General features: G+C 45.2%; 1 protein-coding gene across 2 annotated transcripts in view; it reads right to left on the bottom strand.

Annotated features, from left to right (window-relative positions):
* LOC149348997 (TATA element modulatory factor-like) overlaps window positions 1–21,247 on the bottom strand; it is a 37,548-nt gene extending 16,301 nt beyond the window's left edge. The window contains exons 1-15 of one of the 2 annotated variants that reach the window (XM_089541095.1): window positions 21,060–21,247; window positions 20,374–20,441; window positions 18,357–18,490; window positions 17,150–17,416; window positions 14,874–15,998; window positions 13,031–13,083; window positions 12,111–12,214; window positions 11,128–11,245; window positions 9,823–9,878; window positions 7,788–7,858; window positions 6,649–6,745; window positions 4,755–4,840; window positions 4,160–4,221; window positions 2,341–2,405; window positions 468–566 (exon numbers count right to left, since the gene is read on the bottom strand). In XM_089541095.1, the coding sequence (XP_089397221.1) occupies window positions 468–566; window positions 2,341–2,405; window positions 4,160–4,221; window positions 4,755–4,840; window positions 6,649–6,745; window positions 7,788–7,858; window positions 9,823–9,878; window positions 11,128–11,245; window positions 12,111–12,214; window positions 13,031–13,083; window positions 14,874–15,998; window positions 17,150–17,416; window positions 18,357–18,490; window positions 20,374–20,387 (2,351 nt within the window). In that variant the 5' untranslated portion in view covers window positions 20,388–20,441; window positions 21,060–21,247. The remainder of the gene's footprint in view (window positions 1–467; window positions 567–2,340; window positions 2,406–4,159; window positions 4,222–4,754; window positions 4,841–6,648; window positions 6,746–7,787; window positions 7,859–9,822; window positions 9,879–11,127; window positions 11,246–12,110; window positions 12,215–13,030; window positions 13,084–14,873; window positions 15,999–17,149; window positions 17,417–18,356; window positions 18,491–20,373; window positions 20,442–21,059) is intronic. The other variant, XM_089541096.1, reaches the window with a different exon arrangement.
* Between the last annotated feature and the right edge of the window lie 863 nt (window positions 21,248–22,110).

The raw sequence follows: 22,110 nt of genomic DNA, 5'->3' as shown, positions 1-22,110 counted from the left end.
CATGCATCTGTATCACGAACATGAAGGGTAGTAAAAAAAAAGCTCGCAATAATTTGAACTGCACATGATCAGGACAAATTTTCAGTCGCCCTTTCAAGTTGGCCTTATCGAGAGTCGACTGTACTAAAGAGAGAAAACACAAAAACACACAAAACAAAAAGAGTTTAAACACAGGCCCCTGACCTGAAATGCATGCAAGAAAAGGCACTGCTGCAGGTTCACAGCAGGTGGTGAAAGCTTGACAGATGACACAATAAACATTGTCATGGGAACATGACTGCAAATCACTGAAGTGCTTACAACTAGTATATGTCATGACTTTGGGGCTTATATTGGTTTAAACTGATTACGGTCTTTAAAGGTTAATCTGGCTCCATCAATCTGCTCCCCTTTGACCATCCCCTCCAACATCCACAAGAACGAACAAATATACCATACAGTGTATCTCTGTGAGAAATTGCGGTCACCTGCGGATCTCTTCGCCAGCAGCCATCTTTGCGCTCAAGGATGCTTCTTCAGCCTGCCTTTCAAACTCTGCGTTGGCTTGCTGCAACAGCGCCATCTCGCTGCAAAATGTGAACGTGGAACATAATGAGTGAAACAGCGTCATGAGGAGACGAAGAGACTAAAAGAGACACATGCACAAAAGCTGACTGTCAACTGCCTCTGTTCACCATCACTAAAGATGCATACGAGGAACAAGGCAGCACAAAAGGAGTAAAAAAAAAAACAACAAAAACAAGGTACGCAAATTCACGATTTAAGAGGTTGTGTACAAGGACTGCACTATATATATAAGACTGTGGTGAATACAGAAAAAGAAGTAAAATAAAAAAAATGACTTCTGGGACCTTCTTGTAACGAGCTCAACGCAGCTGACACGCACAATGCGAAAGGTGTTCAACAGACCAGCCCAGCACAGCATGCGCAAAAGAATGAAATACCTCCTAGTAACACAAAATAAGCACATTTTTGGGACTAAATTTTCCCGGTTTTTCATTGTTTAAATGCCAACTCCTGCGGTTTTTTGAACATTTTGAGTTGATAATCAAATCTCACTCCTTACAATCCCATCGCTCCAGCACAAGCTGTTTTTCAGAATGCTAACTAGAAGCAATTAAAAAGAGCAAAAGCCAGGAAACCGAAAACGAAATTTGGTCTGAACTAAGCAACAATGTACTGACGTCATAGATACTCTCAGAAAACCTATCGTGTGTGTTGATTGGCCAAACTGGCAACTGTAACTAAGAGCTTCGGTCATGATTTGTCTGTAATGACCAATACCACTATCGAAAATCTGTTTCTCAGCAAACACAGAGTGAATATCAACAGCCATGCACATCGAGTGATGTAACCAAACAAGGCTGCCCATTGAAATCTCCCGATTGAGGCCAAAAAAATGAGAAATCTTAAAATTCATTCGTTCAGCGATAAAACATCGCCTGCTGTGAAATTTCGCACAAGGGACCAGAAAACTTTAGATAAAATACGGTGAAATTTTCAGTAAAATCAGAGTAGGCAGAAGAAATATTGAAGTTGCTCTTTAAGCTTCATGAAGCTGAGATAGTGTTTAAAATGGCCATGTTCATAAGTGAGCACTTAACACAAGAGATTTGTTTATGTGGCTCCATCTCCATGATAAGCTAAGCTGCAGCCAAGTACAACACAATGCATGCATAGGTCAGACTTATTTTACCACATACATAATGAACAAATGCCACCTACTGTGTATGGTACTGCCAAGCAGGCTTTGATTCAATATAGAGGCATCTCAGGCACTTTCAATGCACATTTACACTAAGAAACAAGGCAGCCGTTATGTTTTAAGACAGATGTGGTTTTAAGACAGAGATGTAAGACAATTAATGCGCCATCTCCTTTCCTCAAAAGCCAATTTTCAGTTTTCGACCACTGGTCCAGACTTGGTGTGAAGGACAGTGTGTCATAAGTGTCGGGTATGATACTATATAGGTAGCACAACCGTTCTGCTTGACCACACTCAAGGGCATAAGGTGCAGAAACTTACTCATCCACTCAGCACAACTTTTTATGCACGCTGTCTCGGTAAAATCCGTAACACTTCTTCAAAACGGTGTGCTAAGTTTCTACATAAAATGTCCCAGCAACATACAACAAAAAAAAGAAGGAAGGCAAAGTTCATCTTTCATTTCATCGATGCCCAGATGTCAATTTAGTCAAAATCACCGCACAAACGTGTGCTTGTAATGTATGCAGCCTGGGGGGAATGCACTGACGACACTGTACTGTATTCACGAGCAGTAACATGTACCACACAGCACAAGACGACACCACACAACATAACAGGGTAAAGTACACTACCTGTAGGCAGCATCAAGCTTGCCCGTGGTGTCTGCCAGTCTGCTGCTTACTTCATTGAGGGACTCCTAGTGCACAGAGAACAAGAGTACACAGTCAGGAGGAGGATGCCAGACAAAAAAAACTCAAGGCACAGCGATACCGAGTACAGAGGAATTTATAGGATAGCTGGCATGTTTTTTGTGGCCTGCATGAAAAGGCGTAGACTAGCTGCTCATAGCGAGAGAAAGAACTAAGTCTCAACTGAGACAATGTGATGAGAGGGAGAATAGGTTGAAGAGAAAACAGAGGCCTTTCGCAGCACACAGTCTGCCTTTGCCAGTCAGTAATGGCAATAAAGAATAATTTTTTTAAACAGTAAATTTAGTTTTTAAACATCATTAAAAAAAGCGCAGTTGAAAAATCTATGCACGTCTTTAAAAACTATGCAGACAGAAGTGTGACAGGAAAACGACACAAATGTCATTTCTGATGGCACTCGGCGACAATTTGTTTGGGCAATGGAGAGAAAGCTACAGGGACAAAACAATTAAAATAGTTCAATGCAGGACAGGTGCCTGGCTCATTGCCTGCTGCGCAGTTTCCGCACTCTGTCGCTGGTGTAGGTGGTGCCATCTATGAAAGCTTTTTGTCACCGGACGTGCTTGAACAATTTGTTGTAATCAATGAAACTGTTTTTGCCATGACTTTCTAACATTGAACATGTGAAGTTATGATAAAAATATGCCCTCAATAATGAGTATTGCCAATCTGCTATGGTTTAGTACCCCTGTCACATGGACACCGCAAAGGAATTTGAAAGTCAGATCCTTATGTTCAAAGGCGTAAGGAGTGCAACTACACAGCAGAAAAGTTGCACCGTGCCGCTAAGGGCCTTGGAGGCAAAGGCGCCCGTCCCAAGACCTTTGGAAGCCCAAAGGCCTTCGAGAACCTGCGATTGCACTATTGTCCAATGTCAAAACAATATTTCAAAAAATCTGTAAAAAATATGGAAGGTTTGTCAGGTTTTGCTTTTTGCATGGGTGTTTATATATCTTATGCCCAGATTTCAAGACAGTATAACTGTTGAAACAACATCAAGTGGCTTTAGTGGCCTAGGCAACACATAAAACCTGTTGCTACTGGTGAGAGCAGCTGCTGCACTTCTTTTAAAGAAGAAATAAAAGAATAAAAAAATGTCTGAGCTCAACGAGCGAAAAGAATATACTACTTTAATTTTAAGTCTTACTTCAGCCACCTCATGCACAGAAGCGGATGCTAAGCCTCAATGACTGTTTGACCTTTGGGCTGCTTCTTAGAGCTTTCTCTCCTTTGGTGAAAAAGAGGTGCCTTTTCTGGAAAGGCCTCTGAGGAATGCCGTGTGACAGGGGTAAAAGAGGAAACTATTTAACACCAAACGGGGACTATATTCAGCCGCATAGGAAGAGAGGGTGTGTTTCTGCTCCGTTTGGTTACATTGTCAGGGAAAGTTGTCGCAGCGTACAATTCTTCGCACAAACATTTGCTCTCGGTGATTCATTTCTAATGCCCCTACAACACAAGCTCAGTATTCTGACGCACCTAACCACGGTATTTTTAGCGAGCACCAGTTTCATATGCACACACAAATTTGCAATAACTTGCATGCTCGTAAGGGACTTGTGCTCTTCCAGATGTGAGAAGGTCATAAATGAATAACATGATGAAGGCAAGAAATAAATAAATAAATAAACAAGGAAGCTTCACTTTCAGTCACCAATGATAAAGGTGCACAATATGTTAGGCTAACCAGTGAAAACACAGAGAGAGAGAGGGAAAAAACAGCTGATAAGCACAGCCTCACCTGGAGTGTTGTCGCCTCCCTCTCCAACTTCTGCGTTGATGACGTCAAGTGCCTGATGGTGTCTGAAAAAGCAACACACAAGCATGCAGCCAAGACTTACTTCTTCTTCCTTCCAAGTGAAATGACGACAATATGATGAGCACATGTGGATTATAGTAGGCGGTTGTTGAGACTTTCTGGGCAGCAAAATCAGGCACACTATGGCAACCCACAATGAAGGAGGATAAAAAAAATTAAACTTGACTATGCTCGTCAAAGGTGCCTGGCTTTGACATGAGCTGGTACGAGTCAGAACACTGAATGAACAATGGAAGCCAACATTCAAGCCAAACTGCTGATGATACATGATACACACCGCAATAAATGATACACACTGTAATCACTGGTGCTTTCACACAGTTGCAGCTGCAGACACTTGATTTGTAAAGCTCACAACGTTGGCAAATTACGCTCTGTATGATTGGCAGACTTTTCAAGTCTTTCGCTTTGGACAGCCTACACAATATTTTGCAGGCATGAATAAAGCCGGTGAAAACGGAAGTGCTAGCTTCAACATCTCACGTGGAATGGCATAAATAAGCAAAACGAAGCTCACCAATGTGTTTCTTCTCCTGTTCATCCTTGGCGCTGAGGGAACGCCGAAGCCGGTCAAGCTCCTTGCTTTGTTCTTCCAGGCGCTCCCTGATGGGCAGGTACGAAATAGGTGAACAAGACAGGCATCACCACTGAAGGCATTAGGAACCCATACAAGAAGCACTATGCAACATTCCTTGCAGACAGTAAACAAAGAAAGCGATAAAAGGCCTTTTCCATCTCATCCTGCTTCTATTAAAAGGAAAGCTTGTTATCAACATGTGTTTACAAGATCCGGGTTTGGTTTCATAGCTAAATGACAGAACTGATGGAAGCCAAGATTTATCTCAGACAAACCCTCAGTCAGTAAGCAAAAGCCTCAAGTGACAGAGTTAAAGATACTATAACTTCCTTTTTCACAATTCTGGAGCTTTGCAGCTCAGACAGTGAGTGAAAAATCTATAACAATAAGGATGGTAATTGGATGACTAGGATGTTTAAACAGATGATGCTGATGTCCTAAATTACGCAGTGCATAAAGCCGTTGAACTGTTATGTGAGTTTTGTTTTCAAAGAAGTCTAAAGCATGCATTGATGGCAAAACACAGCATTCAGCAAAACTTGATTTCGCCTCCTTAAATGCTCTGGCAAAAGTAGCTTGTAAGAATTTCAATATCTGTTCTCACAACAAGACCACAGAGTAGCAAAAGTGAAGTTAAGACACCTTAAAATGCCGCAACTTTCCAACAATCTCAGAATAAATGCTTCTTGAACTCTGCTTCTGCTTCTAAGTGTCATTACAGCCTCTCTTCAATGAGCTTTCCGTGAATCAAAGGCTAATCGGCGAAACCAGCTCTCCCCATCCCTGTCTGCCTAAAATAATGTGCATCTGAAATAAAGGATAAAGGTCCTCCTTAGTCCCCTAAAATGGACACTTCTTTTTTTCGCAAACGGTACCAAACTGACTGTTTAGTACCTGTGCAGCCATCTGTCGGCAAACCAAAAAAAAAAAAATGCTTTTGATGAGCCCTACTCCCCTTAAACCAGACACAGAGTCCCATAAAACACATGATGAGCTGAACTCGGCAGAAGCCAGAAACGACAGCTGGCTCGTCCAATTCCACTAAGGGGTTAAGAACCCACAGGAGGAGTGGGATAAATGAGAGCTATTGAACAATAAAGACCTAATTCTCTTGAAAAGTCCAAAATAATGTCTTGTAGCTACCTCTCTCCATGCCCCAACTGTCCCAAAGTTTATGATTTATGGTTTACAGTTTATGAGTGTTCGATGTCCCAAAGCAACTAAGGCTACGAGGGATGCCGTAGTGGAGGGCTCCGGAAATTTCGACCACCTGGGGGTTCTTTAACGTGCACTGACATCGCACAGTACACGGGCCTCTATAAAATTTCGCCTCCATGGAAATTCGACCGCCGCAGCCGGGATCAAACCCGCGTCTTTCGGACCAGCAGCCGAGCGCCATAACCACTGAGCCACCACGGCGGCAGCTCTCCCAGTGTGAATTGGAACACAATCACATCTATTTTTCACCGTCCCCTCTAAACAAAGGGAGTTCCAGTGTAAGCAAGGTACAGTGGTGAGCAGCCTTGTCTAGAGCGCTCGGGCGGTGCACTTCCTTGCAAACAAATCCAGATTTTGTGGCAGCCTCTAGGGTCCAGCTGCAACGCTTGCACGGAAGTAACGCCAGATAGCCTCTTAAAGAAAGCAGGCACGAAAACTTTGCCCTGTAATGAGGGGCTGCTCTCTAATTTCGGTTTTTGTTAACAAGTGCGCACTGCTCAAGCACTCTAGACAAGGCTGCTCACCACTGTACATGAGGACCCTTGGCAACAAGCCTAGAGGAAACCTGAAAGATTAAAGTTCGAAGGAGAGGAGACGGCAAGAGGAGAAAGCCCACTTGTGTGTCTTGATGAGGTTCTCCATCTCCCGCTCCTTGGCGCGCAGCTTCTTGATGATGGTCGACTGCTGCAGGTGCTGCTTGGAGAGCTTCTCCCCTGCAGGGGTCGAGGAGCACACATGCACAGCAACAGGTCAGCACCTGATCATTCAATTCAATTAATTTGCTCTTTCTAGGCACACATGAACACGAATGATTACAAGAGCAGAGAAATGCTTCCAACAACGACATTTTCTTGGTTGCAGGGGAGACAACACAGCTTTGAAATCTCTCCAAAAATGACACAAAAATTTTCCTTTTGATAACTGCTCTATCTGCTTATATGCCTAATCTTTTTACGCAACCCCAAAGTTTTACTGCTGAAATCAACCGGGAACTACAGTAAAACCTCGTTACAAGAGGCACTCAAGGGACCCGAGAAAGATGTCTCTTACAACCAAGGTCTCTTGTAACCAAAAATTCTAAAAACACTGAGGAGTCGGATTAGATAAGTTCATCCGCATTGAATACATCGTCAGGGCTGTAACCGTGAAGCAGCTGAAGAGGAAGTTCACGATCTCTCTAAGAGGGCACACAGTCTGCGATATGGCAATTTTGGTGCAGCAATGTGATGTGTGACACGAATTGAGGCAAAGGAATGAAAAGTGCAGCGCATACGAGTTGGTACAATGTCAGCCGCGTTCCGTGAGCATACCTGGGTTGTGCCTCTTCTAAATAGTGATGAATTTACTTTAGGGACCCAAAAAAATTTGCCCTTAGTAACCAAGCGTCTCTTGCAACCCTGTCTCTTGTATGTGATGTTGTTAACATGGCAAATATAGGAAAACCAACCAAACCACTTTCAAATGTCTCTTATGACCAAGTGTCTCTTGTAACCATCTCTCTTGTAACAGAAAAAATTGTTTCGTGAACTGTGGCGGCTGTGCATAACGGGGAGATGCTCGAACAATGCAGGAACTGCAGGAATAGCTAATAACCAGGATAAAAGACGCGTGGACTTACAATTAGGAATAAGCTTATATTAAGTTTTTAACATGGCATACATTTCTAAACTACAAGGTGAAATGTCCAAAATCTTCGAGTGGTGTGCTTGGTGAACCTGTTGACACTGGCCTGAATGATGCAAGCAGAAAAATCACCTTCCGACATGAGCTCAGCAATCTGCTCGTCCTTTTCTTTGAGCAGGACGTCCATCTGGGAGATGCTGACTCTGAGAAAAAAGAAAAAAAAATGTTTAAAAAGACACATGAGTACAGCCAATGCAAAGAGTTTCAAGAACCACCCTTTCCTCACCTACATTAATTTGCAAGCATAATCCCTCTTATGGCCAGTTCCACATTTCATCCACATTTCAATAATGACTGCATGACGCAGTGATGTAGGACATCAGAACAAGGCATACAAGACAACATGTCTTTGTCCCAAATGAATGGCTGAGCTGGTACTTCAAACCAAAAGAAACTGGCACAAAAAAACATGACAAAAGGAAAAGACGCACAAAAGACAACAGCAGGACCACTGCTCATCTGTCATCCTTCTTTTCCAGCGATCGAGTTTCACGCGCTAGTTTATTTTGCTGCGTCTTTGTCACCCAATGTCCATGCATCTCTCATCTTTGTCTGCTGACTTCTGATGCTGCTGATCCAGTATACTACATACTAGGCACTGATCATAATTTTGTGTCCAGATCAGCCATACAGTCGCACAGCGCTTGTAATTTTTTTTTTAGGCAGAAATATAGGAGTGGTTTAAAGCACAAGTATATGTGCTAGACACAGCGGCCATGAGAAAACCCTCCCATGCTGGTTAACTGAACAGTACAGTGCATGAGGGAATGACATCGCAAACCATGCCCTTTTCTGCCTTTTTCTCCCCATCCTTGCAAGCACACTACAGCAGGCTCTCATTAATTCAAACTTCAAGGGACGAGACATTTTTGGTTGAATTATCAGAAGTGCACCTTAATATGCTCCAAGACTAAATGTCTGTGCATACAGAAAGTATTTCAGAACTATTTCACTATGCAAACGTAGCTAAATGCTTTAGCATAACATAAAATATGGGTGAAAAACAGTGAAGTCTTTACTCAACCAGCATTCTCAAAGTGGTTGTATGGTCTAAAAAAAAGTTAGCAATAATGCGTTGATCTCCTAATAGAATAAAACCATATTAATTGGGACCTGAAGGCACTAGAAAAAATGTCCGAATTATATAAAGTTCTAATAATAAAATGTCTACAAAAATGTTTCAAAAAACAATTTTGCACCGCACAAAATTTAACGGATGCAAAAAGCAATCTTCGTCTGCTTTTTTAGTGAAAACTGAGCAACAACAGTTTTCTGGTATTTTGTCATGGTGTACTGCATGCCCATTGTCAGGTATATCAAAGCAGAGATGCTCGAATATAGTAACACCTTCCGAGGCCTCCGTCATAGATGCGGTGCACTAGCGTTGAGCCTCCACACAACTAGCAGCTCGTGACGATCGCGCATTTTCGGCCCACAAGACAACATGCAGGGAAGCAAGTGGAACATGTATTTGCACTGGAACAATGCGACGCCTAAAAAGAAAAAAAAAGAAAAAATGCAAGTGACCCGCCAATCTGCATCCATACCAGCGCGCCGCTGGCCTAGGCTCCTTTATGAGCAGCTGATAGCTGATGTTGTAACGGTCTGGTAGCGAAGCTCGCAAAGCGAAGCTATGCAGCGACAGGCGACTCTGATCGACAAATGTCACCACTTTCGACTGCGCCCGAACTAACCGATTGGAGGGACTGAATGTTCAGCTCGTGCGGAACCGCAAACCTGATGTATCCAACCTCAGCCGCCACTCTTTTGCATGTCGAGAGTGCTGCAGCAACCCAAAAAGCTTTCAATTAAGCGAGAATCCGCCAGTATGAATTAAGCAGCTTTAAAATGCATCGGAAATACAGCCAGCCAACCCAAATTTTGAGATTTGTTTAAATTAACCGAAAGTTCGAATTACCAGATTCAATTACCATAAGTCGACGTGATAGAGCACAGTGGCCCTAACCTGCTTTTCATTGTTTGTATGTCTCACGGAGTGATCGGTGCCTTTCATTTTAGTTTCCCTTCCCTGCTAGAAGATGGTGGTGAGAAAACTCAGACCTGCCGCAAAAAAGTTGAGAGAGTGTTGACAGCTGGATTCACTCACTTGGACACAGCATCTTGTTGAAAAGCCTCCAGTTTTCCCTTCAGTGAATCCCTTTCCTAAATGGAAAAAGAAGAGAAATAAAGCATGAACATTTTCATAACAGATAAATCAGTCGAACCAGTAGCAGGTCTTGATGACTAGGTAATTTTCATTACCTGCCAGAAGAATCAATCTTCGCAATGCCCATCAATCTTTGCACAACACAAACAAGAAATACTTAGTAAAATATTAGTTTTCACTTCTGTAATGGTTATGGAAAGAAAGTGAGGTGTACCTGTAAGGTAGCCCCTGCCAGAAAAGAGCGGTAATATACATGCTCACTCTGCTCTCAGGAGAAGCTCCGGAATTTCTGAATCTTTTCCCTCAGGATGTGGAGAAATCACAGCAATAATTGTGCTGCCACAACCATCATCCCTTCTAAGTGTGGTAGCTGCCAGGCCCATAACCACAGCAAAAACAGCCCTAAGACTGACAAAGACCAATTTCAAAATATCTTGACCCCATTTTGACGAATGCTGTTGCCCTAACTTACCAAGACAACAGCCTAAAGAGATCTGAAGAACCTCTGCTTTCGTTTACCAATAAACTTCCCCTGGTGCGATGATCACCTATGTTCCAACAAAAATGACAGTGAAAGATAGAGAAGCTTTGCGGCTAGCTAAGCTCGTGTACTTTGTTCAGCCTCCTTGCAAAAATAAACTGTATTAGAGCACTTTAAATCAAGTAGGTTAAGTCTAAAGTGATCATCTTCAAATTGTGTCACACTAAACATTCTTGAAAGCACCCACACTCTGGCTCATATGTCCCTCATGGATGATATATTCATTTTGGTCAGCAGGTGAATGAAGAGGTTTTCAATTATTACCCTACTATGACTGTAATGCTAGTTATCCAGTAGAGGATCCGGTGTAACCGGTTTCTACAAAACAGCACAAATGCTGCTTGAAGTGCAAGGGTGGGGGGGGGCGGGGTGGGGGGGGGGGGGGGGGGGGGGTGGGGGAGTTTCTCCAGAATTTTATGGCCAGTTGCATTAAACTTGCTCAACGAAGATTTGTGTGTGCAATAAGTGTAACAGGTACTGACCGCTGCAAAACTCCCTTTTAGGTTAGCAATAGGCGCAGCTTTCAACATGTGTGAACAGCAATCAAAAAGTGATGTCCAGCACACGTTATTGCTTCACGTGTAGTAGATATGACACACCTCTTCCCTCCAGAGAACCAATCTCTGGCCAAAGAATGGTCCCAGCTACTCCTTACTTTCCTGAATGTCCCCACTTTGTCAAGAGGCCATGGCATGAGCCCTCACCCTGGCCGTGTCCATGAGCTTGGTCTCGAGGCGGGCCAAGCGGTGGGTGAACTCCTGCGTCAGCCGAGACGTGTCCTGATTGTCCTTGACCCTCTGCTGCTCAGACTTCTGCAACGCACTGCAATACAGTAAGACTTGGTTAATTCAAACTGCAAAGGAAGGAAACAAACATCAGACATATCCAGTGTCACATTATCAAGCCCCCCCCCCCCAAGAACCATTCACTTGAAAGCAAAATTTGTTCAGTGAAAACCTGGGCAATGGTCATCCCCTTTAGGACGCAAACTGCGCGACAACGGCGAATGTGCTCCAGCACAGGATGAGATAGTGTCTCTTGCCACAGTTTTTTTCAGGCATGAGTTCTCTTTTATGACCCGCCATGAAAAGGTTCATAGGATGCCACATTTGAAAAGGAAGACTATCTGAGAAAGGAAGAGGCGGTTTCGCAAATCGGGGCAAGAAGGCCACAGAAACCGAGGTGACTTTGAAAATCAGCTGTGGACTTTTTTTCCTCTCTTTTCTCGTGTAACCGATAGAAGAAACGGTCTCCCCGCAAAAAGTGAAAGCGGTATCAATGACGATGAAAGACAAAGACCTCTTAGTGTGCCACATCATCTGAGTTCCTGGTGCCCGTGTGTTCGCTTTAACAAAATTTTATGTCCAAGGATGTTTGTTCTGGCTGAGATTCAGTGCCATAGCCCAGATGTCAACTGTGACGGTCACGTGACGTCTTTTGTTTGTAATAACTGAGTGTTCGTCATAAGTGGGCTCAACTGTAGTATTATTCGGAATACCCTTATTTATATACACTAATAGTTTCAGCCTGGGTGGACATAAGGATACTATGAATGAGTGAATGAATGAATGAATGAATGAATGAATGAATGAATGAATGAATGAATGAATGAATGGGAAAGAGAGAAAGGGACAACAGAATGGCAACAGAATCCCTGAAAAGACTGGGGAGCCGGAGAGTCCCCTACCTCTGGAGGGCAGCGTTGCTGTCGGCCATCTCAGCCATCTCCTTGCTGAGGAGGAAGACCTTACGCTCCCGGGCGTCCAGCACACTCTGCAGCTTGTTCAGCCGCTGGGAAAAAGAGAGAGGGGAGAGAGCTGACTGAGGAGGTTGGCTGGTGCATGCTGGGAGAGTAGTGCAAACAGTGTGAGAAGTATTGATTGCTGAAGAAGTATTGACTGCTGAAGTAGTACTGATTGAAGTATAGATTTCTGGTTTGGTTTATGGGGTTTAACGTCCCAAAGCGACTCAGGCTATGAGGGACGCCGTAGTGGAGGGCTCTGGAAATTTCGACCACCTGGGGTTCTTTAACGTGCACTGACACCGCACAGTACACGGGCCTCTAGAATTTCTCCTCCAAAGAAATTCAGCCGCCGCGGCCGGGATTGAACCCGCGTCTTTCGGGTCAGCAGCCAAGCACCATTACCACTGAGCCACCGCGGCGGCTGAAGTATAGATTTCTACTCATGTTTTTGTTTGTACGTATGCATGCATGCATACATATGTAAAACAAAAACATGAGTAGCAATCTATGCAGAGGCAACAAGGTGATCTCAAATGCTACAAAAGGTAGCAGCACAAGCCAATCTTCATCTGTACAACTGAAAAAAGAAAATAAAGCAGAGGCAACTCCATATTTCTCCTTCTGACATTGGTGTTCACCTACAAACGCAGAAAAAAAAAAAGTTGCAATCCACTCATCAGGAGAGAAGATTATATACCAGAATATTGCCAGAATGTACATGACCAGTGAAACCATGAAGGCAGCGAATGACTTAACACAACCTACGCATGATGCCATAGCATGGGCTTTCAGGGCGCATGTTTGCGATGCAATGCTGCAACAGAAAACAAAAACAAACGAGTCACAGTGAAGGTCACACTCACTGCTCTTAGGTCCTCCACTTCTGACATATCTCCTAGACCTCCGGTGGCGCCCTCTGCATAAGACAAGAAACAGCGAGGTGCTTTCAGATTGCCACAGGGCCTTTGTTGTGCATATATATATATAAAGAAAGGTGAATGAGGGGCTCATTATAAGTATGGGAGAAGCCAACAGCCACAGAAACCAAGGGACACAGGGGATTTTAATTAATTTATTTATTTTGTGGTGTTGATCAATTTAGAATATTACTGAATATGTTATCGCTTAAAGCTAATTGATTAGAAAAGCAGAAGAAAAAACAACCACATGGCACCGGTGGGAACCGAACCCTCGACCTCTGAATTACGCGTCCGGTGCTCTACCAACTGAGCTACGGCGGCAGCTGTCAAATCTGCTTTCGGGGGTATTTATGTTTACAAGTGACCTAACCTTGAGAGTGTTCATCAGCGCCACCCACGTTCATAAGCGGCCGACGTAGTATGTCCTGGGTTACTGCTGGTGTCATGTGGAACGTCATCAAATGACGAGGGTGGAAGCTGTGTGAGAACCCTCTTTTGATTCCTATGATGTCAAGGCTGCCAGAACTGAGGCCATAGGAAGCATAGACGGTTCTCACACAGCTTTCACCCTCGTCGTTCAATGACATTCCACGTCACATAAGTGGTAACTCAGAACGTACTTTGTCCGCCGCTTATGAACGTGGGTGGCGCTGATGAACATTCTCAAGGTTAGGTCACTTGTAAGCATAAATACCCCCGAAAGCAGAAGATTCAACAGCTGCCGCCGTAGCTCAGTTGGTAGAGCACCGGACGCGTAATTCGGAGATCGTGGGTTCGGTTCCCACTGGCGGCATGTGGTTGTGTTTTCTTCTGCTTTCCTAATCAATTAGCTTTAAGCGATAACATATTCAGTAATACTCTAAATTGATCAATGCCAGAAAATAAATAAATTAAGATCCCCTGTGATGTGTGTGTGCGTGTGTGTGTGTGTGTGTGTGTGTGTGGCGCACGTTCGTGCGCATGTGTGTAAACAAAGTGTCAAAAATATAAGTGCTAGTTATTGCAGGATGCATGACATACCTCCGGTGAAAGTGGCGCTCTTATGGGCAAGGTTTCTCCCTACTTACTCAAAATCTCTTTGTTAATTTACCCACCCATACCTCCTTTGAGAACAAAATGAAGTATTGGCAAAAACGAGCCCAGGAGCGCCTTAGTGAAGAATTGGCCGCCCAGCGCCTAGAACACTGACAGCACACGTTTCAGTTGTTCTGCTCTACTGAACTCTCCCCTAAAAACTGGTTATTCTGTATGAGTACTGAACAATAGTGCTTGGCCTGTTAGATGAGCACAGGTCATCGAGTTAATGCCACAAAACTGTGCCGTCCCAAAACCAAAATGTTGCTTTCTGCATCCAGCTGATGAGACAGCTTGGCGCATGACAGCCTTAGATGCTTATGCGCCCCAAAATCCAACACAACAAAACCTGCATCCCAGACTGAAATAAAACTGACAGGAATTGTTGAAAAGTTCATTATTCTGAAATATTTTTCAAGCTGAGCTTTATTCAAGCAAGAGTTCACTGTGTCTGGCACTACATTTTCTGCTTGGAAGGCTTCAAAGTGTAACATTCTTTGACAAAGAAGTCTGTGTGTAAGGCATATAGAACTCCACGGGAGTCAATGATAAGTGTCAAAGCTGGTTGAAGACTGTATTGCTCTCGCCCAACTACACAACCGAGAGACACGAAAAGTCGAGAACTACTGTACAAACCTCAAAGCAAGCGAGACAGAATGAACTGAACAGCCAATCAGACCTGGTGATAAATTTTTACCAAGAAGAGGCTCACCGAGAGGGAGGCCTAGCGAATCCTCAGTCTCTCCAGCCGCTTCCGGACTCTCCGAGCGCTTCTCGTCGTGCGCGTCCGACTGTATAGTCCACAGGTGCCTCGCTGGTGACACTGCACTGAACTGGTCGATGCTGGACCCACCGTTGACCGATGAGATGATCTCGATGTCCGACGAGGACACCGTCTCCCCTTCCTCGTCACCTGATGGACTGCTGGACTTGCGTGAGTCTTCCGTCTCCTCCGTCGATATCCGCACAAACGAAGCCGACGAACTCGTCTCCGCCGAGTGCGCACTTCCGGCAACTGACTGCGTTTCACACTCCTCCTTGACTGCAGCGGCAGTGGCGGCAGCGGGGTCTTCCACTTTCACCGGTGAACCGTCGCCGTCTGCTCGATCACTGGGCTCACTCTCCAACCGGTTCACTTCAGTGAGACCAGCGACTTCACTGGGTCCCTCTATCAGCATCGCAGGGGCGGCTATGGAGTCACCACCAGCGCCCTGAGCATCAGCATCATCTTCCTTCTTTTCAACGGTGTCTAGTGCAGCGTCGACAGCGACCCACAGGTCTTGGGAGAGAAATCCGTCTGGCCCCGAGTCGGATTCGCACGCCTGTGCCGTTTCGTCGCTTGCGTCGGGCACCACCTCACATTCCTGCCCCACAAAGCTGTCCGACAATTCCACTTTGTGTAGAACTGAGACATCGGAACCATTTTTATCTGCTGTCAACTCGTCTCTAGATGAAGACCTGCTAGCCACTGCTGATGAAGACGACTCCCGACTGGGTGCAGAGCTGCTGATTTCTGGAAGAAGACTGCTGGACTCGTGAGCAGGCGACACGGCGGGGTACCCCGAGCTGGAAGCGTGTTCCGGCTCGCGGATGATCACACCGCCTCCGTCCTTTGGTTCCTTGGCAGTGCCCTGCCAGTCGGAGAACGACTCTCGACTCTGGCTCAGCGGAGATGAACTCCCAGGAAACGATGATCCGAGCAGCGTTTCCGTCGACCCGTCTGACTCCGCGGACTGCTCCAGAGGTGGATAGATCGGCAAGTCAATGCTCAGTGGACTGTCCCTGCCTCCGCTCCCTGCTATCGCCGGCGTTTCAGAAGCACCGGTCGGTGACAGTCCTGCAGGGAGCAGCCACAACACATTCACCATTGTACGACAAGCATGCAAAAAGCACCATGAAAAAAATGCACGCATACTCGGGTTTCCATGTTAATTACTGAGACATAATGCTACAGATGGCGCTACTAGTACAAATTAGTTCTGTATATGTTGTCTAGATGGCAAAACCTGTTCAACCTCCTGTGCACATTTGGGATGACACCATTTGGCAACATGCATGAAATGATTATGAAGGTGAAATAATGTGCTATTACCGCCATCTATAGCATCCCATCCCACTTTACATGTACTGTACAGAAAAATCCGTAAAAAGCACACGTTAGTTATGCGCCATTCAGCTCATAAATTTTAAATATGCTCATTATTTCCTAAGGTGGCTCAGTGACCTTGTACACTCGCTGTCAAAAGTAAATGCAAGGCGACTTTGTCAAAAAATTTAATTTCTTTAAATCTAAAGCATAATGGTCCATGTTAGTTGGCTCACAGTGCGATTAGCACAGACTCAATTAGGCTGCACATGTGCATTAAAGGATGCATGAATTGGGGGAGCAATGATTAAATTGTTTCGTTAATATTTCCTTCCATTTCCTTCTGACGGCACCTGTACACCAATATGACAGTTATCGGATCATGCTTCTCTTGCGTAGGGCACCAATGTACATAGAAAAAGCTGCAAGATATCTGGGATACCGAATATAATCAGGCTATGTTGATTTGACTGATGGCTTTCTTGTGCCAGGGCAAGTTTGCGGGCTATAAGGCGCACAATAGTGAGGGGCTCCGGATTAATTTCCACTACCTAGGGTTCTTTAACACGCACCAAAATCTCACCATATGAGTGGTTTGCATTTTGCCTCCAACTATAATGTAGCCATCACAGCTGCAACAGTAAGCTCAATAGCCAAACATCACAGATGCTGAGCCATGACACGATGGTGAGGTGACAAAGCTTTTCAATTCTTTGTATGAGAAGAAAGTAAGTTATAAATCATATAGCCGTCATGGGCAAATATCATGAGGTTAACTATGTATACCAATAAATGTCTTGCACACCATTGCAAATAAGAAAACATGTGACCCAAAATTTTTTTCTCTCTTTAAACCACTAGGTAAGTGCTGCGGCAAAAAATATAGATTCTATTAGACTGACCTGCGCTACTTGCCGGTGGCGGGACCTTGGTCGGCTGTAGGAGGACGGCCGAGGCATCTGTGAAAGGCTTGACCACAGCCGAAGACGTGGCTTCCAGGAATGACTCCCAGCCTGAGGCCAGCTTAGAAGACTCTGTGTCAGCACCATCTGGCCGGCTCTCGGGTTGCACATCATGGCGGCGAGACGGTGTTGGCTGGGTGGATGTCGGCGTCTTGGATTTCGACAGCTCATCGCCGAGGCCAAACGACAGGAAGAAGGAGTCGGTGTCTGTGCGGGCAAAGCAGAAGGTTTGGCCTCAACATTTGGGAATGGCAGGGTTAGTGTTAAAAAGGATGAACACCAGGAAAATCTGAGAGGTAATAGCAAAGAGGCAAGTAGTTTGGAACTTTGCCCGACCGGTGACAAAGATCATATCTGCAGTTGCAGCATGTAAGACAGGGAAGCGATAAGGCATGCTCTCACCTAGCGAAGCATTCTCATGTACCCAGGTACATGATGATACCACAGAGATCCAAGATGCTCTGGTGTTTAAAAAGTCATGTGGTGATCAATTTTCAGAAAGTGCAAACCAAGTGGAGGTTAACTCAAAATGGATGGAGAAGAAGGAAATAGTCACAGTAAGTTGTAAGAAAAAGAAAACACACCAAGGTTTAAAGGCTAGGTGATAATTATGCCCTCCCCCCGAATATAAATTATCTGTCAGAACCCTTGTGGAAACCCAGGAAACAGATCGAGGACTGCCAGACAGAACTACCCATGACAGCTTCCCACAATAAGCTACCTCTTAACAAATGCATCGTGGGTCATAAAGAGATAAAATGGCATGCTGATGGTGTCCCACCCTCATAACATGAGATGACACAAAACAGGCTCTGCTTCTGGTATGCCGGATGCGCATCTACATGCTTCCAGTGAAGTCGAAAAGGCATGCCATCTTCAGCCGCTTATCACTGTCATTAAGTGCTTGACAACCTCCCCTCAAGTGGCAAGGCTAGATGCATTATTGCCTTTACTAGTGTCCTTGGTGCATATACTATGGAGTGTTTGGCAACCTCACCTCCTTTCTGTTTTGTCTTTTATTTTCACATGCATGTATGGAGATAAAGGCAGAGATCATGTGACACCCACTATGTCAAATAGCACCAAATACGCTTGCTAAAAGACTAGAAACTGTGGTCACTATGATCTATTCATTGTGGTAACATACCATTAGGCAGGCTGAAGCCAGCTGCCTCGTCAGACTGGATGTCAAGCGCTCGGTCAATCCGTTTCTGGGCCGAGTTGAGGGCAGACTTGGCGAGGTTGGCTATGCCCACCGTGTCAAACCAACTCATGGGAGCACTGTAATGGCAAAACAGCAATTCTGGCTGAGAAACTCTGTTCACTGGTCCAGTTTAACCAGTTTCACGTTTTGGACCGTTTTGGACGAGCTGCGCTCGTCCTTGCCAAGCCGTCCCCAAACCGTTTTGGACGACTGTAGCTCGTCCTCGCCGAATAGGTTCTTCCTTTCAGCGTTTCGGACGAGCAGCGCTCGTGTGGGGCTTAGATGGCATTTTAGTCGACAGATGGCAGCACTGACCTGATAATTTCGTTTTCTTCTACCACATAAACATTTTTTTCGTATGGCAACCTGGGTTTTAAAAATGGCATCCGGCGGAGGCGATGCGTGTTTTGTTGAGCCGTCTTCTCGGAAAAGACGCTTTTCTTCCTCGTCACCTTCTTCAAACGATGGTGATTCAGACACTGAAGTGTACATTGTTTCAGGGAGCGAGGACGATAGTGATGACGCTGTACTGATCAGCTCTTCCGATGAAGAAGAGGACAGCTCTGATGCAACATCGCGAGCGCACGACAGTGGATGTAGATCGACGTCAGCAACATCCCTACGCGACCCCCTCGGTTTCCTTTTTTCGCAGCTCCCGGTTAGACCACTATAAGCTCACCTGATGACTTGCTTGAATATATTTATCGCTTATTACCTGCAGGAAGTTGGTTTTCTGTATTGCGAGGAATAATAAACTTCAATATGCTAATTTGACTTCATGTTTGCTTCAAATATTTTTTTAAAGATCGAATGCATGGTTTTTATTGCAATATTAATCGAAATCAGGAATAAAAAAAATAATCAGTTTTGTTAAGAAATTCGTTGACATAACAAAACGGTGAAGGGGTTAAACGGCACTGTGACAGAAAACCATCAACATACTTTTGCTAAATTTTCACGGCTTGCAAGAACATACAGGGCACAAAAAGGTCGAGAATGGCTAAAACGCCCGTGAAACAGCTTGAAGTGCTATATCAGAACTGGCAAGTGAATTAACAGTTTGTTCTCCACACAGTTACTCTCAATGAAGTAAACTGTGAATTGTCAGGTTTAATGTCCCGAAGTGGCACATGGGCTATGACAGACACTATAGTGTAGGACTCCAGATTAATGTAGATCACCTGGGTACTTTTAATGTGTGTTGACATTGCACAGAAAAAAAGGTGCTTTTGCATTTCACCTCCACTGAAACATGGCCGCTGAGGTCAGCATCGAACCTGGGTCCCCTGGCTTGAACACCCTGACCACCGAGCCACGATGACAGGTCTAGACTCCCAAAATTCTGTACAGAGCATCTTGATAGCCCAGGTCCTGTGCTTTGTTTGTACTAGATATTAAGCACATGCAATGGGTTTCTTTATGTGTTTTGTTCTCGAAGTACGCTGACATAGCACACAGGCGTCTCTTTAACGGATAATTATTTGACAGTCTCACAAATACTAGCACAAAAAGAGTGAAACACGATGATGAGCGTCACAAAGAATGATGTAACCAGTTAGGTAGATTATTATAGCCTGGCCGCTGCTCAAGTGTGAACTTGATCTGTCATAGTGAAGAGGGAATGAAATATGGTTGCTGGCCTTGTCACGACAGCAACATTGATGTTTTAGGGCCCAAACAGGTCGGGCCCCCTGCTGACAACGAAATGGAGGCGGTCTCTTGTCGCTTTAAATATGCAGGATGTGAAGCAATACTTACGAGTATGCATGGTGTGTATTTCCATCTGTCTTGTAGATAGAGTTAAGCACTGTTTAGAATAGCAACAATCCGAGCAACATCTACGCCATAAAGGTCTTTCACTTCGCGGCGGCATTGTCTGGCTTGATGCGGTGATTACGCTAGTAGACGTAATCCGTCACGGCACTGGCAATACGATTACTTCCAGCGACCCCGCACTTACGTTCTTTCGGCCATGAAATTTGGCCGATTTCACCGGTACAGATGTGAATGCAATCGGCACAGGAGATCCTGCATATGACGCAAGGAAACGTCACCTTCAAGGCGCATTTACTAACTTACTGCATAGCTTGTTACGCCATATGATACCAAACTTTCAAGACAGCTAGGAATGCATCTTTCCCGACGTCTTACAAAAGTAGTGTTTAATATTCAAGGCGGAAAGATCGGTGTGCGGCACTTTCGCGACATGAGCGCACGACATGTTTGCAACTTGGCATCCCGCGATCTCGCGTACTGATTTCAATGCGTCTTATTATGGGAAGCTAGCAGGTCGTATAACGGCAAGAAAATACAAAAAATATTGGGATCTTGCAGGCTCTCGACACAGTAACGGATAACACCCATAAGTGACCCAGAGAAGGTGTTTGCATCAAGTCAGCGCTGGTTTACGCAGGGGCAACACGAAACAACCCCCCTGTGGGTTGTAAACCTTGTTTAGGTCACAGACAACGCATTCCAGCGATCACGTTCATTTGAACGCAACAAGGTGGATCGCCAAACACCTTTCGTGACATTACGTAGATTTTGGCAACTTGAAATGTCAAAACAACGCTCGTGCCACAAGATAAACACGACTACGAGCACAGAGGCCATTACAGCGACGTCAACATAGGGAACGTGAATCACCTTTGCGGTCAGCACAGCATCGCTCAGAAACGACCGTGTGGCCCACAGGGGTGCTGGAATGCCTCGCGGAACGAAGGAGACGAGTTTCGGACAGCCCACTGGTCTACATTGGGACGCAAACGTCGCCACTATAGTCGCCACGAAGTACAAGTTTGCTTCTACACATTTACCCGATCTACAGCGGAACTATGGGAAGGGGGACGGGCTCTGTCAGCGTGGCCAGCCGCGTTTATGAACCGAGCGCTGTGTTTGGCCATTGCCTAAAGTAGGAAATGACAGTTGGAGTGAAAAACAAAAAAAAAAACGCAGAGCGAAGACGGAGAAGAATAGGTTTGGTTTGGTTTGATTTATGGTTTTTTTTTATTCGAGAAGTCTGCCATGAGGCATAAGTTGAAAAAGGGGGGGAGGCCCAAAGCAACTCCTCCTGCTATGAGGGACGCCGTAGTGAAGGGCTCCGGAAATTTAGACCACCTAGGGCGCCTAGGGTTCTTTAACGTGCTCTGACGTCGCGCAGTACAATTGGTAAATTGTTTTTTGAGTAAAGGAAATATGGCACAGTATCTGTCTCACATATCTCGGCGGACACCTGAACCGCGCCGAAGGGAGTGGTGGGAGTGCAAGAAGAAAGAGAGAAAGAGGTGCCATACTGGAGGTCGAAATTATTCCCGGCCGCTCCCGGCCGGGGTTCGATCACGGCCGCGGCGGCCGAATTTCGATGGAGGCGAAATTCTAGAGGCCCGGGCCGTGTACTGTGCGATGTCAGTGCACGTTAAAGAACCCCAGGTGGTCGAAATTTCCGACGCCCTTCACTACGGCGTCCCACATAGCCTGAGTAGCTTAGGGACAAACCACCATAAACCAAACCAGATAGGTAGCGCCTTGAAGAAGACGAGGGACCGAGCCGAACGTGCGCACCTGACACAGAGCGCCCGAGGACATCATCATAATCATCATCAGCTCGTCTGCGCACGTCCTTGGGGGTGCCCTGCGCATTCTGTCAAGCAGCCGCTGCCCCAGGTCTCCGACGTCGCAGGTGCCAGGCCCTGTTCTC

The sequence above is a fragment of the Amblyomma mixtum genome, chromosome 4, assembly GCF_055824585.1.
Source record: "Amblyomma mixtum isolate Tamu chromosome 4, ASM5582458v1, whole genome shotgun sequence".
NCBI lineage: Eukaryota > Metazoa > Arthropoda > Arachnida > Ixodida > Ixodidae > Amblyomma > Amblyomma mixtum.
The sequence above is the reverse complement of the archived record's forward strand: the minus strand, read 5'-3'. Positions and strand labels throughout refer to the sequence as shown.